The sequence below is a fragment of the Apodemus sylvaticus genome, chromosome 10, assembly GCF_947179515.1.
Source record: "Apodemus sylvaticus chromosome 10, mApoSyl1.1, whole genome shotgun sequence".
Taxonomy (NCBI): domain Eukaryota; kingdom Metazoa; phylum Chordata; class Mammalia; order Rodentia; family Muridae; genus Apodemus; species Apodemus sylvaticus.
Genome location: NC_067481.1, coordinates 62,649,841 through 62,668,982, shown reverse-complemented (window position 1 = coordinate 62,668,982; position 19,142 = coordinate 62,649,841). Strand labels below are relative to the sequence as shown.

Below are 19,142 nucleotides of genomic sequence, written 5' to 3'. Positions count from 1 at the left end.
GAGGAGAAGAAGAGGAGGAAGAGGAGGAAGAAGACAAAGAAGGAGAAGGAGAAGAAGAGGAAGAGGAGGAAGAAGAGAAAGAGGAGGAAGAGGAAGAGGAAGGAAGAAGAGGAGAAGGAAGGAGGAAGAGGTAGTTTCCTCTCTTTTCTTCTTCTACACAATTTTTCGAGCTTCTCCTATCTTATTATGAAGGCTCCCACCACTCTTAGTTCCTGGTGATCCCTTCAGAGCTCGCTCATGAATGCCCGGAATGCATACCAACACTACGATTAGCTTTTAACTTCTGAGTGACACATGGCATACTAATCACTGTTACTCTGCACTCAGGTCTAGTTTCTTTTCTGCTCTGAAAAACAACTTAGCTTCCAGACAGTTTTAATTAACCTATCTTTTGTTATTTGCTATATATAAACAAAGCTTTTAAGTTAAAATATATTAAATGTAACCTAAGATTACAAAAGGCAAATATATTTTCCAAGAAAGTAACTAAAATGGAAGCATGGCATTTTATACTTCTGGAAATCTCTAATATCTTGCTTAATAAAAGACATTTGAATTTTTATTATTATTCCTGCAATCAAGTTGTTATACATTATTTTACTTTGGGTAAAGTATATGAAGAAGACCCAAACTTACACTGTTATGTCCTAGAAAAGCAAAAATAATTTGGTACTTTTTCAGATAACTATGATACTTTTCTTTGATACCAGCAAGTAGTTGTTTCTAAACAGTTAGATACAATCAGAAACTATCCATGGATTTTGTACGTTGTTACATTACAGTTCATTCTTTCTGAAAAGCATCAGTACTTTTATCAGTATCAGTATAAATCTTTAATTTGTGCAGATTTTTTCTGTTTTTTTGAGATAGGGTTTCTCTGTGTAGCCCTGGCTGTTCTGGAACTCACTCTGTAGACCAGGCTGGCCTTGAACTCAGAAATCTGACTGCCTCTGCCTCCCAAGTGCTGGTATTAAAGGCATGTGCCACCACTGCCTGGCATTGTGCAGAAATTTTAACACAATTTGGACAATACTGACTCATTTAATTATGCAGATAATCTAAACACTGACACATTACACAATATAAAAAGGACACAATTATATCAAGATGTCACTGTACGTGGCTAGAGATATATATGATTCAATATTTAAGAGCAGTTTTTGTTCTTGCAGAGGATAGGAGTCTGAGTCCAAGCACCCACATGGTGGTTCACAACCATCTATAACTGCAGTTCTAGTGAATCCTTCACTCTCTTATGATCTCCAACCACATCTAGGCATATTAAGTGGTATACAAACATACATGCAGGCAAAACATTCATACACATAAAATAAAACAAATCTAAAAAATTGTTACTATCAATCAAACAGAAATATGGGAGGAAAAACTAACAATACCTGTCAGCATTACAGTGGTGAGTATGTTTTCCAGAGGTCTGGTTTGTTTGAAAACTCATTACTGGTATTTATCCTCATTATTTTCTTCCAAGTAGAAAAACTTAGTTCATTTCTGACAAAATGGCTGCTCTATTCCCATACCATAGTTTGTCATTCTTTAAAATAAAGAGTGCTCAGTGAAAAGGGGGCTAGTTCAGCTGGCAACCCAATCATGCAATGCTTTGCCTATGGCAACTATTTAATATATTACAAACATGCTTCATTAGCATACTGGGTAGCATATCTGCCCTAGGGTTGTGGTTTTCAAAGAATAGCTTTTGCTGCTTTGATGAGGACATTCCTTTGTATGTGGTAGTAAAGATCACAAAGGCAGTACACCTGCAGGTTATTACCTTGATTCATGTTAAGACAGAAGCTGTTTTATTCATTCTTACTTTCTTACCAGGAACACATGTATCAACACAATGAGAAAAGCAAACCATGCCCTAGTCTTATTATCACAGTTTTGACCTCTGGGCTCTATGAACAGACCCAAAATTCACGATGTTTTCATTTTATACTATACCTTGGGAACTTCTCTGTGTCAGACTGAGCTTGTTCTATTCATTGAATAGAAGTTGTATAACTAGCCGGGCAGTGGTGACGCACGCCTGTAGTCCTAGCACTCTGGGAGGCAGAGGCAGGCGGATTTCTGAGTTCGAGGCTAGCCTGGTCTACAGAGTGAGTTCCAGGACAGCCAGGGCTACACAGAGAAACCCTGTCTCAAAACAAACAAACAAACAAACAAACAAACAAACAAATAAAAATAAAAAGAAGTTGTATAACTTTCTTTTTTGTTTGTTTGTTTTTGAGACATGGTTTCTGTATAGCGTTTTTTGTATAGCCTTGGTTGTGCTGGAACTTGCTCTGTAGACGAGGCAGGCCTTGAACTCACAGAGATCTGCCTGCCTCAGCCTCCCTGGGATTAAAGGTGTGCACCACCACCACCTAGCTTCTGTAACTTTTACTGTCATAGATGGACTATAATAAATTATAGCACATAATTTATGCTATATATATATATAGTATATAGTATATAGTATATAGTATATATAGTATGGAAACCCTGGTTGACACTTGGCTTATTTATCACCTTTTAGCACAACAATAAAAAGGCTGTGCATGAAGACTATGTATCTGATTATGTATAGATACATTGAGAGCAAGTTGCCCAAACTGAGGGCTAGTTCCTTTCTCCATCTACCTGAGTTCACTGAGGCTTAGGCCTCTATGGGATGCAGTGATTCCCACTCTGTCAGAAGCCTGAATACATTCGCTCTGCTGCTCTGAGGTGGTAGGCTTTCATCCTTTTTGTTTTCAAGAAATTTAGTAAAGTCTGTCACCACTGAACATCTTTTATTTTGTTCAGGGAATTATTCTTTACTATCACCTTCAGAGGTTTCAGATGTAGAATAAGTATACAATACATAAAAAAAAATCTGCTGAAGCTGAAAGCCTTCGTCCCTTCCTATTTCGTCTGCTATGTAGCTCGGAGTTGCCTTAAATTGTTAACCTTCCTACATTAGTCCCTAAAGTGGTTGGATTACGGTTATGAGTGCCACAATAGAAATGTTATTTATCCAACAAGTTCTTCTCTCCGCTCCCCCTCCCCCCACCCTCACCCCCACCCTCTGTTTTATTTTGAGATAGGGTCTCACTCTCTCAAACAATATCTCACTGGCTGTTCTGGAGCTTGCTATGTAGACCAGGTTGGCCTTGAACTCAAGAGTAAAAGGGTATGTGCCACCAGGACTGGCTGGTTTTGTTGTTGTTTTGAGACAAGAGCTCAGTAGTTTAGAATGGCCTTGAATTCTCTATGTAATTAAGAACAGCTTTGAATTTCTGGTCCTCTTGCTTGTACCTCCCAAGGATTACAGGAATGAACCATCTTGCCTAGTTAATTTTTTTAATCTTTTGTTTGTTTGTTTGTTTTTGAGACAGGGTTTCTCTGTATAGCCCTGGCTGTTCTGGACCTCACTCTGTAGACCTGGCTGGCCTCGAACTCAGAAATCTGCCTGCCTCTGCCTCCCAGAGTGCTGTGATTACAGGCGTGTGCCACCACTGCCCAGTTTTTTTATTCTTTTTTTAAAGACTAATTTTATTTATTTTATGTATATGAGTACATTGTAGCTGTCTTCACAGACACCAGAAGAGGGCATCGGATCTCATTACAGATAGTTGAGCCACCATGTGGTTGCTGGGAATTGAATTCAGGACCTCTGGAAGAGCAGTCCATGCTCTTAACCACTGAGCCATTTCTCCAGCCCCTTAGTTCTTTTTTTAATATTAAAAAAAATCCCTTTACAATAACAGGAAAAGTTCATATTTGATGACAAGGCCCTTTACAACAACAGGAAAAGTTCATATTTTATGACAAGGTTCCAACTACTCACATTCTGCCATTCCATACTATACAAGTACTCCACGGAATATACAGTGTTTGCATTAAGTGAAGGGTGTTGTGTCTGGTAGGCAAGCATACATAACTAAGCTACATCTCCAGCCCAAGTTCCTCATCAGCAATTATATTTTTAGACACATGTGTGATATTCATCACAATCTTTTGAGTATCAATAACAACAACCAAAAAACCTATTAGACAAATAAAAAGAAGGAAGACACTAGCTTACCTTGGAGAACCATGTGGATTTGTGCCAGTGCTGGCAGTGGAGATAAGATTCTGTTCTATGCGCTGATAATTCCTTACTTGAGTAGGAACTGGAATTGGGGCTGTTTCGCTGTGAGGTGACACAGTAGGTTGACACTGCCTGCCACCATAATTTAAGAAAGGAAGAGTAGTCAGACTAATTTTTTTTTTCAGATGATCTGCTAATAATATTTAGAGAAAATTCTAGAAAGGCAAATGATCACTTTTAAATGTGAATAAGAATAATCCTTAAAAAAAGCATGTAACCCAAACTCACTTCTCCCAAAAACTCTCCTGGCAGTCATACACATGACTAAAACCTGTATGAGAGCTGGCCAGGGTGGTGTAAGCCTTTGACCCTCAGCACCTAGGAGGCAGAGGCACACAGATCTCTGAGTCCCAGGCCAGTATCAGACAAAAATAAATCCTATCTGGTAAAAGCGCGTACACACACACACACACACACACACACACACACACACACGCAAAGAGAGAGAGAGAGAGAGAGAGAGAGAGAGAGAGAGAGAGAGAGAGAGAGAGAGAGAGAGAAGCAGAAGAAGTAGAAGAGGAAGAGGAGGTGGAGGAGGAAGATTTTGATTTCATGTACTTACATTCTGCTATTCACTACTATGCAAGAAAGAAGTTTATGCCAAGTAAAGAACAGGGCATCCAAAAGCAAAGATGCCTGGAATGTTCACACAAATCATAAATGAAGTAAGCATTCCCAAGGAACTCTCACAACTTGCAACTTAAAAATATATTATGCAACTCACAAGCACACAGCTGGTAGGATGCCCACATTTAAGGATAATGTAAATTAAGTTTTGCAGCCAACTGTTTGCTGCTCACTGCTGTAGTCTCGGAATTCTGAAGCTCCAGCAAAACTCTTGACAGCTAACTGCACCCAGCATGTCACTCAGTACTCAGAAGGTATGGGAAGTAGGAAGGCAGGTCTTCTCTGTGCACAGACATCAATATTATGTTTACTTCCCACACTCATAACACAGGAAGAGATGGCACCCACTTAGGACATTAGTCACACCCCAGAGGATGATCTGGGGAGTTGGGGGGCAGGGATAGGTACCTCCTATGTACCTCCCTTCTGTGTATTACACTTCTAATAATTTAAGATTAATGTATTAAGAAGCTTTTTATAGCCGGGGGTAATGGTGCACAGCTTTAAACCCAGCACTTAGGAAACAGAGGCAGGCAGCTCACTGCATTTGAGGCCACTCTGGTCTACAGAGTGAGTTCTGGGACAGCCAGGGCTACACAGAGAAACCCTGTCTAGAAAAAACAAAAACAAACAAACAAAAAAAGCCCAAAACAAAACAAAACAAAAGAAATAAAGAAAAAAAAAGGAAGGAAAGAAGCAAGCAAGTTAATTAGCTTTTCATATTTTCTACATATAAATTTTGCTCACACACTTTTCATTACTGAACAATACATATGTATACATAAACAACTTTAAAAAAATTAAATGTTTAAGAAAGACTTGCTTTAAAAAAAAAAAGATTTATTAATTTTATGTAAGTACACTGTAGCTGTCTTCAGACACACCAGAAGAGGGCGTCAGATCTCATTACGGATGGTTGTGAGCCACCATGCGGTTGCTGGGATCTGAACTCAGGACCTTCAGAAGAGCAGTCAGTGCTCTTAACTGCTGAGCCATCTCTCCAGCCCCACTGTTTTTGTTTTTGTCTTTTTAAGATTTATGTATTTTATTTGTATGAGTACACTGTCGCTGGCTTCAGACACACCAAAAGAGGGCATCAGATCTCATTAGAGATGGTTGTGAGGCACCATGTAGTTGTTAGGAACTGAACTCAGTACCACTACAAGAGCAGTCAGTGTTAAATGCTGAGCCATCTCTCTAGTCCCTCTTCCCCTCTTTTTTAAGAGGAGTGTTGTGGTTGGCCCTGGTGCTGTTTGTATTTTCAGGTTAATTCCGCTTTCCCAGGAGGGGCTGTCTGGACCAAGGAATGAGTCAGGTACTCAGGTGACTTCTAGTGAACCTTCCCCTAATGAATAAAGAAAGCAATCACTTGGTGAGTAGGTTGGTCTTCTTGGTTGGAGAGAGGAAAAGAAGAGGCAGGAGAGAAATAGGGGCTTTTGGACTGGGACAGCAGAGGATAAGACGTAGCTACTAGTGTCTCCCTGTTTAGATGGAGAATCCACCAGAGGATTTAGATTTAATATTGCTTACAAGATTAGGATTATAGTTGCTGTGTTCAGTGATTGAGTTATCATTGTTTCTGAATTAAGTTTGTGTGCTTTCCTTCACACAGTGGCTCCACTGGGTTCCAGAGAGAAAGGTACAATGGCAAAGTGTGGGTTTGCCTGATGTGCACTCCAAAAGGTTGTGGGAGTTTTGAAGCATGGGGCTGTGTGGTAGCAACCTGCCAGTGAGAACTTCGTGAGCTGGGTGGAGAGATCTTAGAGCTCTGAGTTAAGATGAGACCAGGCCAACCATTGCCCGCCCATTGACTTGCCTACAATAGTGTGGATTCTTTTTTATTATTTCCCACAACAGAGGAGATTTATTGCCTATAGAACCTTTCCATGTTAAAAGAAAAATCTTTTTTTTTTTTTTAAGGTTGCAATTGAAAGACAGGAGAGCCTTTGGAGATCAGTTAGTAAGACTGACTTGTAAACTGAAAAGATATTAGACAGTAATATGAAGGCATAAAACCAAAGGTAGACCCAGTGTGTTGGCACACACCTTTAATCCTAGCACTAAGAGACAGAGGTGGAAGGAGATGTGAGTTTGAGGCCAGCCTGGTCTACAAATCAAATTCCAAGGCAGCCAGAGCTACACAGAGAAATCCTGCCTCAAAAAAAGAGGGGGAGTCTATAAAAGTATAGGTAACATGTGAACAAATATACAATTCTGTATTACTATACTAGATTTATAAATCAATTTTTAATTGTTATGCAGAATCTAGTTGACAAGAGCACACGATTTATAAAACCAATGTCAATGGGCACACTATAACTATACACTCCCAGGAAGTGGGGGAAATTGGGTTGTAACATCCATCACTCTACGAAGTGCCAGCGTTAATTAACCAAGCTACAGAAAAATGAGAATTTATAACCCTCCCACTATAAGCTTCAAAGTATGTAAGAGGATCAATTTTATGCATTTGTTATTACAGTAAAAATTTGTTTTAATGGGTTTAGTGACATAGGCCTGTAATCCCAGCTACTTAGGAAGCTGAAGCACACTTCAGCTTCTAGTTTAAGGTCTGCCTGGGCTACAGACTGAGTTCAAAGCTAGCCTGGGTAACTTACAAACTTTCTTTAAAATGAAAACCAAAAACTGAGTTGGGCATATAGCTCTGTGGTACAGAGCATGCTTATCACTGGCAGGGCTTTAGATTTAATCTCTAATACTGCAAATACATACACAATCACATAAAAGTATTAGTATTATTTTCTTTTAAGAAAGAAATTGTAAGTTTTTCCTGACAATGCAAGCCTGCCCAAGAGACTAAGACAGGAAAACTATAAGTTCAAAGTTAGCTTGGGTTCCCATGAGTTCAAGGCCAGCCTAGGTAATTTAGCAAAATGCTATCTCAAAATGAAAACCAAACTGTAATGGGCTGGGCATACAGTTCAGTAGAAGTGCTTATGTATTATGTTTGAGGCTCTAGGCACTCAAAACAAATGAACAGTCAAAAGCCCTCAAAAGAATATGTATGTATGTATGTTATATACATGAATGTATATATGTGTAAATTGTGAAACACAAATTAAATCAAGAATAAAAGTTTAAATAAAGCTTTATATCAAAATATCAAAAATCTTTTTGGAATTAGAACTTCTAATCATCCTGCCTCCCTCCAGTCTTCAAGGTGCTAAGTTACAATGGTATGCCACAAAACTCACTTAGTTGGTCCTGCAGTGGAACCTACAGCTGAACACATCCCCAGCCCCAAGATGAAAGCTCTTGTGGTAAACTATGGAAACGTACCCTCCACACATAAAGAATTCATTTGAAGCTCGTCTGGCCGCAGTCCCCATGGGCATATCACCTAAGGAGAAAGAACAGTCAATCACGTTACTTCACATGCTTTAAAGGATGGAGATCTCTTCCAGCACGATGGTTTAGGAACAATCTGAATACAACAAGAGGCGGAGTTGTTTTAGTTTCTTGAGGCAAGGTCTCTCTACATCTGACTGTCCTGGAAGTCTCTATGTAGACCAGGCCAGCCTCAAGCTCATAATTATCTGTGGGCCTCTGCCTTGTGAGTGCTAGGGTTAAAGATGTGAGCTACCATGTATGTCTAATTCTTATGATTCAATTTCTACAAGAAACAAATGAACACAGAAACTGCACCTAGCTAGAAACAGAGGCTGCAACTTTTGACCCACCCATTCTCTCCAAGCAAACCTGCAACCTTGTCTGTTTGTAAATAGAATCTCACTTTGTAGACCAAGTTTGCATCAATTTACAGATATCCACCTGTCTTTGCCTCCCAACTCCAAAGATTAAAGGAGTGTACCACCGCAGCTGGCTGCCTGGTTCCATCTTCTTTCTGGCATTAGACAAATCCACCACTCAATAATAAGAACATATTTCTCTTGGCTGAATGTGAACTGCAGGCCTGGGAAAGACCCTCTTGTCTGGGTGTGTGTAGGCAGTAGTTGGGCATTGCCCAGCATAGCCCATAATCGCTTTTTTGAGTTAAAGTTCCATATGTGTTCCTAAGTTTATATATTTCTTCACAATAAATGTATAAAGATTATGATCTTTTTATCAGGTTCCTTTTTATAGATTACTAAGAAGTGTTGAGACTGTCTCCAATATCATTTTGCTCATGTGCTCTATGATTTAATTTCCTTTCCTAGTCTTGTATAATTGTATGTGTGCACGTGTGTATATGTGTGTATATGAGAGAGATAATTTTGTATTCCATGTGTGTGTGTGTGTGTGTATTTTTTGTTGTTGAGATGTGTCTCACTATGTTGCCCAGACTTGAAAGTCAAAGACTCAAGGATCCTTCCCAAATAATGATCTGCCCCACCTTTCCTTCCAGCTGTACTTGGGACTTCACGCATACTACGCCATGCTGAGCTTGCTTTTATAGTTTTAGCTTTTTGAGACAGATTCTCTTAATGACTTAGTGACTCTTAGCACACAATTTTGCACAAAATACATAAATTGGTTATAAGACAATGTGTAAGCCAGGCGGTGGTGGCGCACACCTGTAATCCCAGCACTCTGGAAGGCAGAGGCAGGCGGATTTCTGAGTTCGAGGCCAGCCTAGTCTACAGAGTGAGTTCCAGGATAGCCAGGGCTACACAGAGAAACCCTGTCTCGAAAAAACCAAATTTAAAAAAAAAAAGAAAGAAAGAAAGAAAGAAAGAAAGAAAGACAAGGTGTAGCTCAACAGAATGTTAGATACCCATCCTGTTGTATAATGCCTCTGTCAGCTTTTGAATAGTTTGTTGACTAAGACACTGTGCTGTCTTAGTCTGATCTGAAACAGTAGCAGATACCACAGGCATTCTTTATCTTCTCTTTCATCTCTGTAGCTGCACACAGTTCAGAACTCAGGGGTCTTGTCATTGTTATATTTCCTATATCTGTTATCCTATGTCATTCTACATGGTATTAAATAACAGCTGCCCAAATAATGTATTTTTTTTTTAAATAAACCACTCTGATAACCTATGCTCAAAAAGAAAGGAAAGATTTACAAAACTCCTGCGAATGATCCTGAAACAATACTGCATTTATTTGACACACCTTGGGTTCCATTTTCACAAACTTATATCCCAGAAGTCAAAGAACCTGATATACTAGTGTCAGATAGTGGTAAGAAACAAAGGAAACTAGTGAAGGCCATGGATAAAGTGCAGTGGATAAAGACAAGAGTCTACTTTAAAGACACAATAAGCTAGGTAGAAATAAAGGAATTGGGAGAAGAGGCAGGAATGTACACTTGAGGCTAAACAGACATGTTGCTTAGTGAGTAAGAGCGTCCACTGCTCTTCCAGAGAACACAAGCTTGGTCCCCACGCTCATTTCCGGTGGCATACAATGGCCTGCCCACCAGCTCCAGGGGGCCCCAACTCTGGTCGGCCCTCCTCAGGCACTGCATTCATGTACACAACCTTCTCCCACCTACATATATAAGTAACTAAAAATAAAATCTATATGCAATTATAAAACAAAATTAAAAGAAATAAATAACCTCTAGAAACCCAAAGTAATATGAAGCAAGGAACTTAGCTACATATCAACTTGGTAATTTAACTTAATCACAGAGTGGGATGTTATTTCAAGTGACTTTAGGCCTTTATATCCCTAAAGACAAAAAAAAAAAAAAGTCCTCCCAAAAATATCTCCAGTAGCTTTTAGTAATTATATTTAAGTCCTATTTGTATTGTACTATGAGACAACACTAGTATTTTGAAATTCCACAGAGAAAAGAAGACAAGAAAGAACCTGCACTTATACAGGCAAAAAGAAGAGAAAAGCTTACTAACATAGAAATATACAAGCCAGGGTTGGTCACTCCTGAAGGTAGGACAATCATCTTGAGAGTCTGCCTCAAAAAAGGAAAACTGAACAAGACAGAAACAAAGGAAGGGAGGAAGGGAGGGAAATAAAACTAAAGAAAAGAAAATCAGAAAGCCAGAGATTCTTTCTCATCTACTTGACCCAAGAAAATAGAATGATTAACTCAGAAAAAAAAATCAGTTTACATCACAAAACCATAAAAGGCTTCAAATAACCAGCAATACCACATACCTATACCTCTCAAAGTAAGGCAAAAGATAAGATATTTGAATGTCTGTTTTAAAAAAATGTCTCAGGCTGGCAGGTTGGCTCAGCAGGACCTGAGTTCAATCCCCAGGACCCACATGGGAGGCGAGAACTGACTTCTACAAGTTGTCCTGACCTTCACAAGCACATATACATACTTAAATAAATACAATAAAATATGCCTTTGATATATCACTTGGGAAGAGAAGGAAGGCAGATTTCTGAGTTTGAGGCCAGCCTGGTCTACAGAACTAGTTCCAGGACAGACAGAAATAAACAAAGAAACCCTGTGATGAAAAACAAACAAATAGGCAAACAAAATTTAAAAGTTATAACACAGTCAATAATAGCATAGTATACTGAGAATGTTTGATAAATGAGATTATAACTTTATGTACTGGAGAAAAAGTTGTCATTGTGACAATATGGTTATGTTTCATTATGGTAACCACTTTACCAGGCAACTTACCATACAAAATATTCTATACCTTAACTAGAACCATACAAGCTGGGCATGGTGGACAAGCCTTTAGTCCCAGCACTTGGGAAGCGGAGGCAGGTAGATCTCTGTGAGTTCAAGGCCAGCCTGAGCTACAAAGCAAGTCCAGGACAATTAGGGCTGGTTACAAGGAGAAACCCTGTCTCGAAAAACCAAAATCCAACCAACAAAACTATATATATCCATAGAATTTATTTTAAAATACACAGAGGAAAAAGTGGTTGAAGTCATCTCCATTTTACCATAGGTAGCAATGCCCAACAATAGCGAAAGCTGAAAAACTGGATATTTATACTAGAGATACAGTTAAACTGATCTCTAAACTATAGAATTCTACAAAGAATTAAAGATAGGAGTACTACAGCAAAAATAATTGACAAAGCTATTAAGTGAAATTGTATACTAACTCTTGAAACTAAAGGCATTTATGATACACTAAAATATTATCAGAGTTGTATTGTTTACACAGAAGTTCATGCCAGAGTAGCCCTTCACAAAGGAAACAGTCCAGTGAAATGCCACAGCCAAATATACCCCCAGTATAGACACTGAAGACCCCAGGAAAAGAGCTTCCTCCCTTTCTTTCTTTATGTGTAATATGTGTGTGTGTGTGTATGTATGTATGTATGTACACACAAAACACACACACATTTTTTTGAAACAGTGTGTCTCACTATGTAGCTTCAGCTGTCTATATACTATATATTGACCAGACTGGACTTGAACTTGGAGATCCACATGCCTCTGCCTCCAAAGCACTGGGATTAAAGGTGTGCCTCACGGTATGCCTGGCTAAAAGTCAGCTTTCAAACTGCTCATGGTGGCACACAATCCCAGCACTTGGGAGACAAAGGCAGGCAGAGCTCTGAGTTTGAGGGCAGCCATGTCTAAAAATCCACGTTCCAAGATAGCTAGCTAGGGCAACACAGAGCAACTCTGTCTCAAGGAATAAAACAAAATAAAAATCTTTTCTTTTAAAGAATTATTTATTTGCTGGGAGGTGGTGGCACATGCCTGTAATCCCAGCACTCTGGGAGGCAGAGGCAGGCACATTTCTGAGTTCGAGGCCAGCCTGGTCTACAGAGTGAGTTCCAGAACAGCCAGGACTATACAGAGAAACCCTGTCTCGAAAAAAAAAAAAAAAAAAAAAAACAAATCCAACACCCCCCCCCCAAAAAATTATTTATTTATTATATGTAAGTACACTGTAGCTGTCTTCAGACACACCAGAAGAGGGCATCAGACCTCATTACAGATGGTTGTGAGTCACCATGTGGTTGCTGGGATTTAAACTCAGGACCTTGGGAAAAAAATAAAACTTTTTTTAAAGATTTTTTAATTTTTTATTTTTTATGTATATGAGTATACTGTAGTTGTCTTCTGACATCCCAGAAGAAGGCATTAGATCTCATTACAGGTAGTTGTGAGCCACCATGTGGTTGCCGGGATTTGAACTCAGGACCTCTGGAAAAGCAGTCAGTGCTCTTAACCACTGAGCCATCTCTCCAGCCCTTACAGTCTTTTCTAGGGTGTAGGATTTTGGTAAAATCATCTGCAACCAAGTGACAAATTGTTTTTCTTAAGTGGTAGGCTTAGTCAAATTCAACACCAATTTCTGTTGCTGTCCAGTTAGGATACAAGAGCAGTAGCAATTGCTGAATTTGATGAGAAGTCTATACTAAAGACGTGCATCCAGATCCACAACAAAAATTACAAAAAGCTATCAAAATAAAAACTCTATAACATTTACTTCCACAGAGAAAAGACAAAATACCATGTTTTCTATGAATTCAGGTACAGACTGAGGGATCAAAATATTTACAGAAAGAATACGGAGCCCAAGGACTCAGAAGAGCCAATGAATTTTATATGTACTTGTATTTTCCTATCTTTATAAAGTTAGTTTAAAATAAATAAAAGAATACACTGACACATGCACGCCATGGTGAGTGATCTGAGTTTCTGCTGTAATATTTTGTTTGAAATATTTGATAACTTTAAACATTTTATTACTTTTTTGGGGGGGAATTTGGTTTTTTTTTTGAGACAGGGTTTCTCTGTATAGCCCTGGCTGTTCTGGAACTCACTCTGTAGACCAGGCTGGCCTCGAACTCAGAAATCTGCCTGCTTCTGCCTCCCAGAGTGCTGGGATTACAGGTGTGGGCCACGACCTCCCAGCTAGTTTTATTACTTCTAAACATGAGATAAATGAGTGCTCTACTGGATGATATTTAAAGGCAACTCCCTAGTTTTTACAGCACTGATTGCAAGTACACACACACTTGCTATGCTCTGTGTCTCCCTGTTCTTTTCAGCTCTTCAGGCTGGGAACTATGACCTAGCAAACACAAATGCAAGCCCGGCATTTGGGAGATGCACCGTGTAAACCAAGTGAGTGACAGGCAGCTGAGCAGTCCTGCCAGCAAGCTGTCCCACACACAAGCAGGACCAAAGCTCCAGCTCCCCTGAGCCTCTTTCCTTTACACCTGTCAACAGTTCTGCCTATCTCTTTTCCATGGCTTTTCTGGTACTTTTCACCATTCTACATAGCCCTGGCTAAGTTTACTTAACCTGGATTCCCTCCCAGATTTACTCCCTACAGATCTAAAGGTAAGTATGGTGGTGCCCACCCATAATAATCCCAAGACTCAAGAGGCTGACACAGGGAAAGTACACGTCTGATGTCAGCATAGGGAGAATCTTCATACACACACACACACACACACACACACAGAGAGAGAGAGAGAGAGAGAGAGAGAGAGAGAGAGAGAGAGAGAGAGAGAGAGAGAGAGAGACTAGCTTATTCTGCTCATTTTCTATTTCTTTCTAATTAGATGTGAACATAATGTGAGATTATTTCTTTAAACATTTTCATTACCTTCAGAATTAAAAAATAACTGTTATAGAAAATCACTAAACATATTTTAGAAAAGTAGATATATAATTCTGATAATTCAAAACAACTAAATAAATGCCCATTTGTAAAGGTGTCCTGCACAACCAGTTGTAACACTAAAGTTTAAATTTAGTAAATTAAAAACTATAATGTGTACAAGTAGAAAAGATTCTCACATGAGTGGTCTGACGAGATGTTGTGTGGAACCAAAACAAAGTCATCCGTGTCCCAAGAAGAGTTCTTGCTACTATTACTGGCAGAATCTTTGGACACCTGTAGATAGTTGGGAGGACCCAATGGTGGGGAGGATAAGTTTTCTTCCTGAATATGCTGCATATCTGGAAGGGACTAAAATTAACAACATAAAATTAAAACTATCCTAATAACCAAATGCAAGTCAGAATAGCCTAAAGAGTATTTCTTTTATAAAAGTGGGAATAAACGTCCATCTAAGGTTTCACATACATACAAAATCTTTTCTGAAGATCTTTCTTTTAGAAAAGCAGTTTAAAATGTTTGCAGAAAGACTTCTGGAACACTTCCAGAATGACTCTTAAAAACATAGCATTTATTACATGTACATATCTACCCAACCTGAAACTTTGGAGAAGTTAAGTTTTTTATCATTGAGGAGACCTCCCCAGTCCCAGCTCATGGCTTTGTAAAGCAACACTAAGTAACTATTTACGTAATGACTAAATATATAATGTCCAGTGACTTTAATCTCATACTGTGCATTAAAAGTTCTAGTCACACTTAAGAAAACATTGCACATAGAAAAGCAAAAACCATGTTATGTAAAAGTACAGACATTATGGGTAATGTCTGTTAGACTACAAGTTTATGCTCACAGAAAGATTTAAACAACCTTACAAGTATGAATGTGTTCCTTTTATTTTTGCTATTAAAAGGAAAAGATGGTTTGTCTGTGGGAAATATGATAAGAAAGGAAGAGAAGTATACAATTACACTTAAACAACAACTTAGGCATAAACTGCTATGTATCTTTTGGCACTTGGCAAGCTCAAAGACTCTGGTGATAACTCTACTGAAATGCCTTGATTACATGATGTTTCTAAAACAATCAATTTTATAAGTTGTGTTACATTTCTATGATCCTATTTAATATTGGTATGTCAGAAAAGGAAAAAACAAAAAGCCCTACATCATGCTCTTTAAATCCAGACCCAATTCACTTTTCTTGAGTCTTTAAATATCACCTAAAAGGAAAACACTTTACCACATCTGTTTATATGTGTATGTGTGTGCATATTTGGGCATGTGCAAAAGTGTGTGTAATGCATGTGTATCAAGAGATTAAAAGTTGAGGAACTCTGATGTTGTTCACCAGGAGCCATTCATCAGCTGTCCTGGAACTAACTATGTAGACAAGACTGGCTTCAAACTTACTGAGATCCATCTGCCTCTGCCTCTCAAGTACTAAAAATTTTTTTTTAAAGATGTATTTATTTTAGTCATGAGTACACTATAATTGTCTTCAGACACTCCAGAAAAGGGTGTCAGATCACATTGCAGATGGTTGTGAGCCACCATGTGGTTGCTGGGAATTGAACTCAGGACCTTTGGAAGAGCAATCAGTGCTCTTAACCACTGAGCCATCTCTCCAGCCCCTCAAGTACTAAAGTTAAAGGCATGTGCCACTGGCCCTGATCTTGCGTATGTGTATGTGTGTTTATGTGTGCACACTCTGTACATATAGATCCCTGCAGAGGTCAGAAGAGGTCTGAGTTAGAGCTACAGGCAGTTATAGTAAGCTACCCAGCATGGGTGCTGACAATCGAATTCAGATCCTCTGGAAGAGCAGCAGGTGCTCTTAACTCTGAACCATCTCTCCAGCCTTCTCACCTTGGTTTTCTGAAACAAGATCTCTTGCTGTAACTTGTGGCAAACAGTTCCATGTCTTTTTGTGTGTCTCACATATGTAATGAAAAATTTCCTTACCATCCTTTTGAACATTCTGAAGGTAATAAAGTGAAGGCAAAACAAAGGTCTAACATTTCAATCGTTAACTATTCTGCTCAGCTCTAGCTATATTCAGAATTCCATTTCACAACTAGATAAACCAAAAAAAAAAAAAAAACAACAACAACAAAAAAAAACAACCCTCAGAGGGTTAGGTAATTTCCCCAATATTATATAACTAAACATTAATGAAAAGGAGATGTGACCCAAGAGCTCTGTAATTTCTTCCCAGTGACTTAGATGGAAAATTCTATTTTCTTTCCCTGTTATTCAAAAGTACCTCCATCCACAACCACCTTGAATTTCTTTCTTGTCTTGTTGAAAGTGATACTTCTCTTGCATCCAAAGCTGCTATATAGTCCATTTCCTAGGTGCTGACAATGTAGATCAGGTCCCGACATTTTACTCTCTCTTTATATTCTGGCTTTTACATAAGCGTCTTTTCTTTTCTTTTCTCTTTTCTTTTATTTCTTTCTTTCTTCCTGTCTTTTCTATCTCAAATGTCTGATTACTACCTCTTCTTTTTGTTTTTTCCTTTTCTTTTCTAGACAGATCTCACTGTGTAGCTCTGTCTGTCCTGGAACCCACTATGTAGACCAGGCTAACCTCGAACTCAGAGATCAGCCTGCCTCTTCCTCTCAAGTTATGTGACTAAAGCTGTGCACTACTATGCCCAGCTTTTTGGGTTATTTGTTTGATTTTTACTTTTTATTTTTATTTTAATTATTTTTAATTTTGTTTTTGCAGGGTAGGGATAGAACTGAGAGCCTTATGCATGCCAAACACTCTCTATTGGGCTGCAGCCAGCCCTTCTCACTTTTCATATTTCCTGAAATCATCAATCTTCACTTATTTAAATTCCTTACTTCACACATTCTGGACTTGGAAAGTAAGACAGGCAATAGGACAAGTTACACAGTGTAACAACACAAACTGTTCTGAAAAGCTGCATTAAAGGGGAAACTGAATAAGAAAGCAAGTCCCTTAGATGTCCTTCTCCAGTAGGGCCTTCTTCCCAGCTTCAGCTGGTAGGACACTCAGAGGCCACTCCAGTTCTGGGCTAAGGGGACGAGTGGAGTTGGTATTACTCACACGGTACTGGTTTTTCAGGCATGAACATGAGGAGTGAATAGGTAAAGGAGGTTTGTGGGAACCTTAGGAAGCTGCTGAGGCTCAGGCAACACTCTTCCCTCTGTGAACGAAGCCTCTAAGATAAAGTTCTAATGATGACATTTGAGATGAAGCCCAGATGAAGAGATGGAGGTATAGGGTTTTGACATTTGTCCAGACAGTTCCAGCCTCACATTGGCCCCCATTTCCTCCATATAGATGTTCATGTTTCTCCTTTATGAAAGGGAATGCTTACCCTGGCCATTATACGTTGGAAGCACCAAACATTTTTTTTTTCATTTCACAGGGGCTCACCTGAGTCTTAAAGACTTTTGACTTTAGGACAGTGTTTGAACATTAAGACTATGGGGACTTTTAAATTGGGTGGAGTACATTTTGCAATAAGAGATGACCATGCGCCTATGGTAGAATGTTATGGCTTGAATGTAAACTGCCCTCCACTGGCTAATGTTTCAACATTTGGGCACTAATTCATGGGAGGTTGTGGAACCTTCTTAAGATGTGGCCTAGCTGACACTGTAGGCCATAGGAGTAGTCTTATAGGCTACAGCTTGTCACAAGGCTGTCTGCTTCCTGAGCTACACAACTGTGAGCAAGTTCTTTCTTGCTGCCACAGTCTTAGGCAATTCTTGCCATCATATCTTTCCCATCAGGATGAATTGTACCCCCTTTAAACTGTGAGCAAAAATAAACCCTTCCTTCTTTACACTTCTTCCAGGCATCTTATCACAGCAGCAAGATAAGTAACTAGTATATCTCTAGGCTTGGGTCTCCCACTCCAAGTAGTCCAAACAGATACAGGAATGTATATTCTTTCAAATTTATCAAATTTTCAAATTCACAGAAATGTAACATAAGCCTTATGAACATGCCATTTCTTCTATTTGGTTTATATTGCAGAGTTGTGTAAGAAACTGTGGGGTTTTTTTTTTAAACTTTTCTATTTACTTATTTATTTTTAAATTTTATCTGTATGGATATTTGCCTGCCTGCCTGCCTGCCTGCCTGTATGATGTCCATGGAGGCCAGAAGCTATAAGAACCACCAGAACTGGAACATGGAGTTTGTGAACTACTGTGCAGGTGTTGTAAATTGAGCCCTTGTCTTCTTCAAGAGCAACCAGTGCTCTTATCCAGTGATCCAACTCTCCAGCTCTTACTTTTTTTTTCTTTTTTCTTTTTGGGCTGTGTGTGTGTGTATTTGGAGGCTAAAGGTTGACTATGGATTCCTTCCTGCATCATTCATTTCTGTATTTTCTCGATCAGGTTCTCTCTAAACCTAGAGCTCCCTGTTAGATTGGCTGTCCCATGAGACTTTGGGAACCTAACTGTTTCTGAAACTGGCCTGTGCTGGGGTTACAGGCCAGTACCAGCACGCCCAAATCTTAAATGGATGTGGGAGGTCTGAGCTGAGGTCCTGATGCTTACATAGCCAACACAAAAAGAAGGTTACAGAACCATCTTTTTAGCTCCTTTTTTGATGATTTTAAAAATAAAACTCATTTTTGAAATAGGCTTTGTTCCACATCTATTTTAGCTTTGGCTATTAGATTTCTCAAGAAAATAATAACAGTAGTTGTCACTGTGTGTAAATTTGTTTAGTGTTAGACAAAGAAGGCTTATGTTCAATTATCTTAAGGGAAGTAAGCTGCATTCATTTTACACAGAAGAAAGCAAGCTCAAAAAGACAAAAGCACTAAAGCACTCATCCCATTACCATGTCAATATGGGGTACAGAGCTCTCAAGCTTCTTCTTAAACTTTTAAGTTGTCT

The 19,142-nt window shown here is 39.0% G+C and overlaps 1 protein-coding gene across 1 annotated transcript in view; it reads right to left on the bottom strand.

Annotated features, from left to right (window-relative positions):
* Window positions 1-19,142, bottom strand: part of Ulk2 (unc-51 like autophagy activating kinase 2) — a 79,424-nt gene that overhangs the window by 29,335 nt on the left and 30,947 nt on the right. The window contains exons 13-15 of the mRNA XM_052194429.1: window positions 14,433-14,604; window positions 8,060-8,120; window positions 4,067-4,204 (exon numbers count right to left, since the gene is read on the bottom strand). Of these exons, the coding sequence (XP_052050389.1) occupies window positions 4,067-4,204; window positions 8,060-8,120; window positions 14,433-14,604 (371 nt within the window). The remainder of the gene's footprint in view (window positions 1-4,066; window positions 4,205-8,059; window positions 8,121-14,432; window positions 14,605-19,142) is intronic.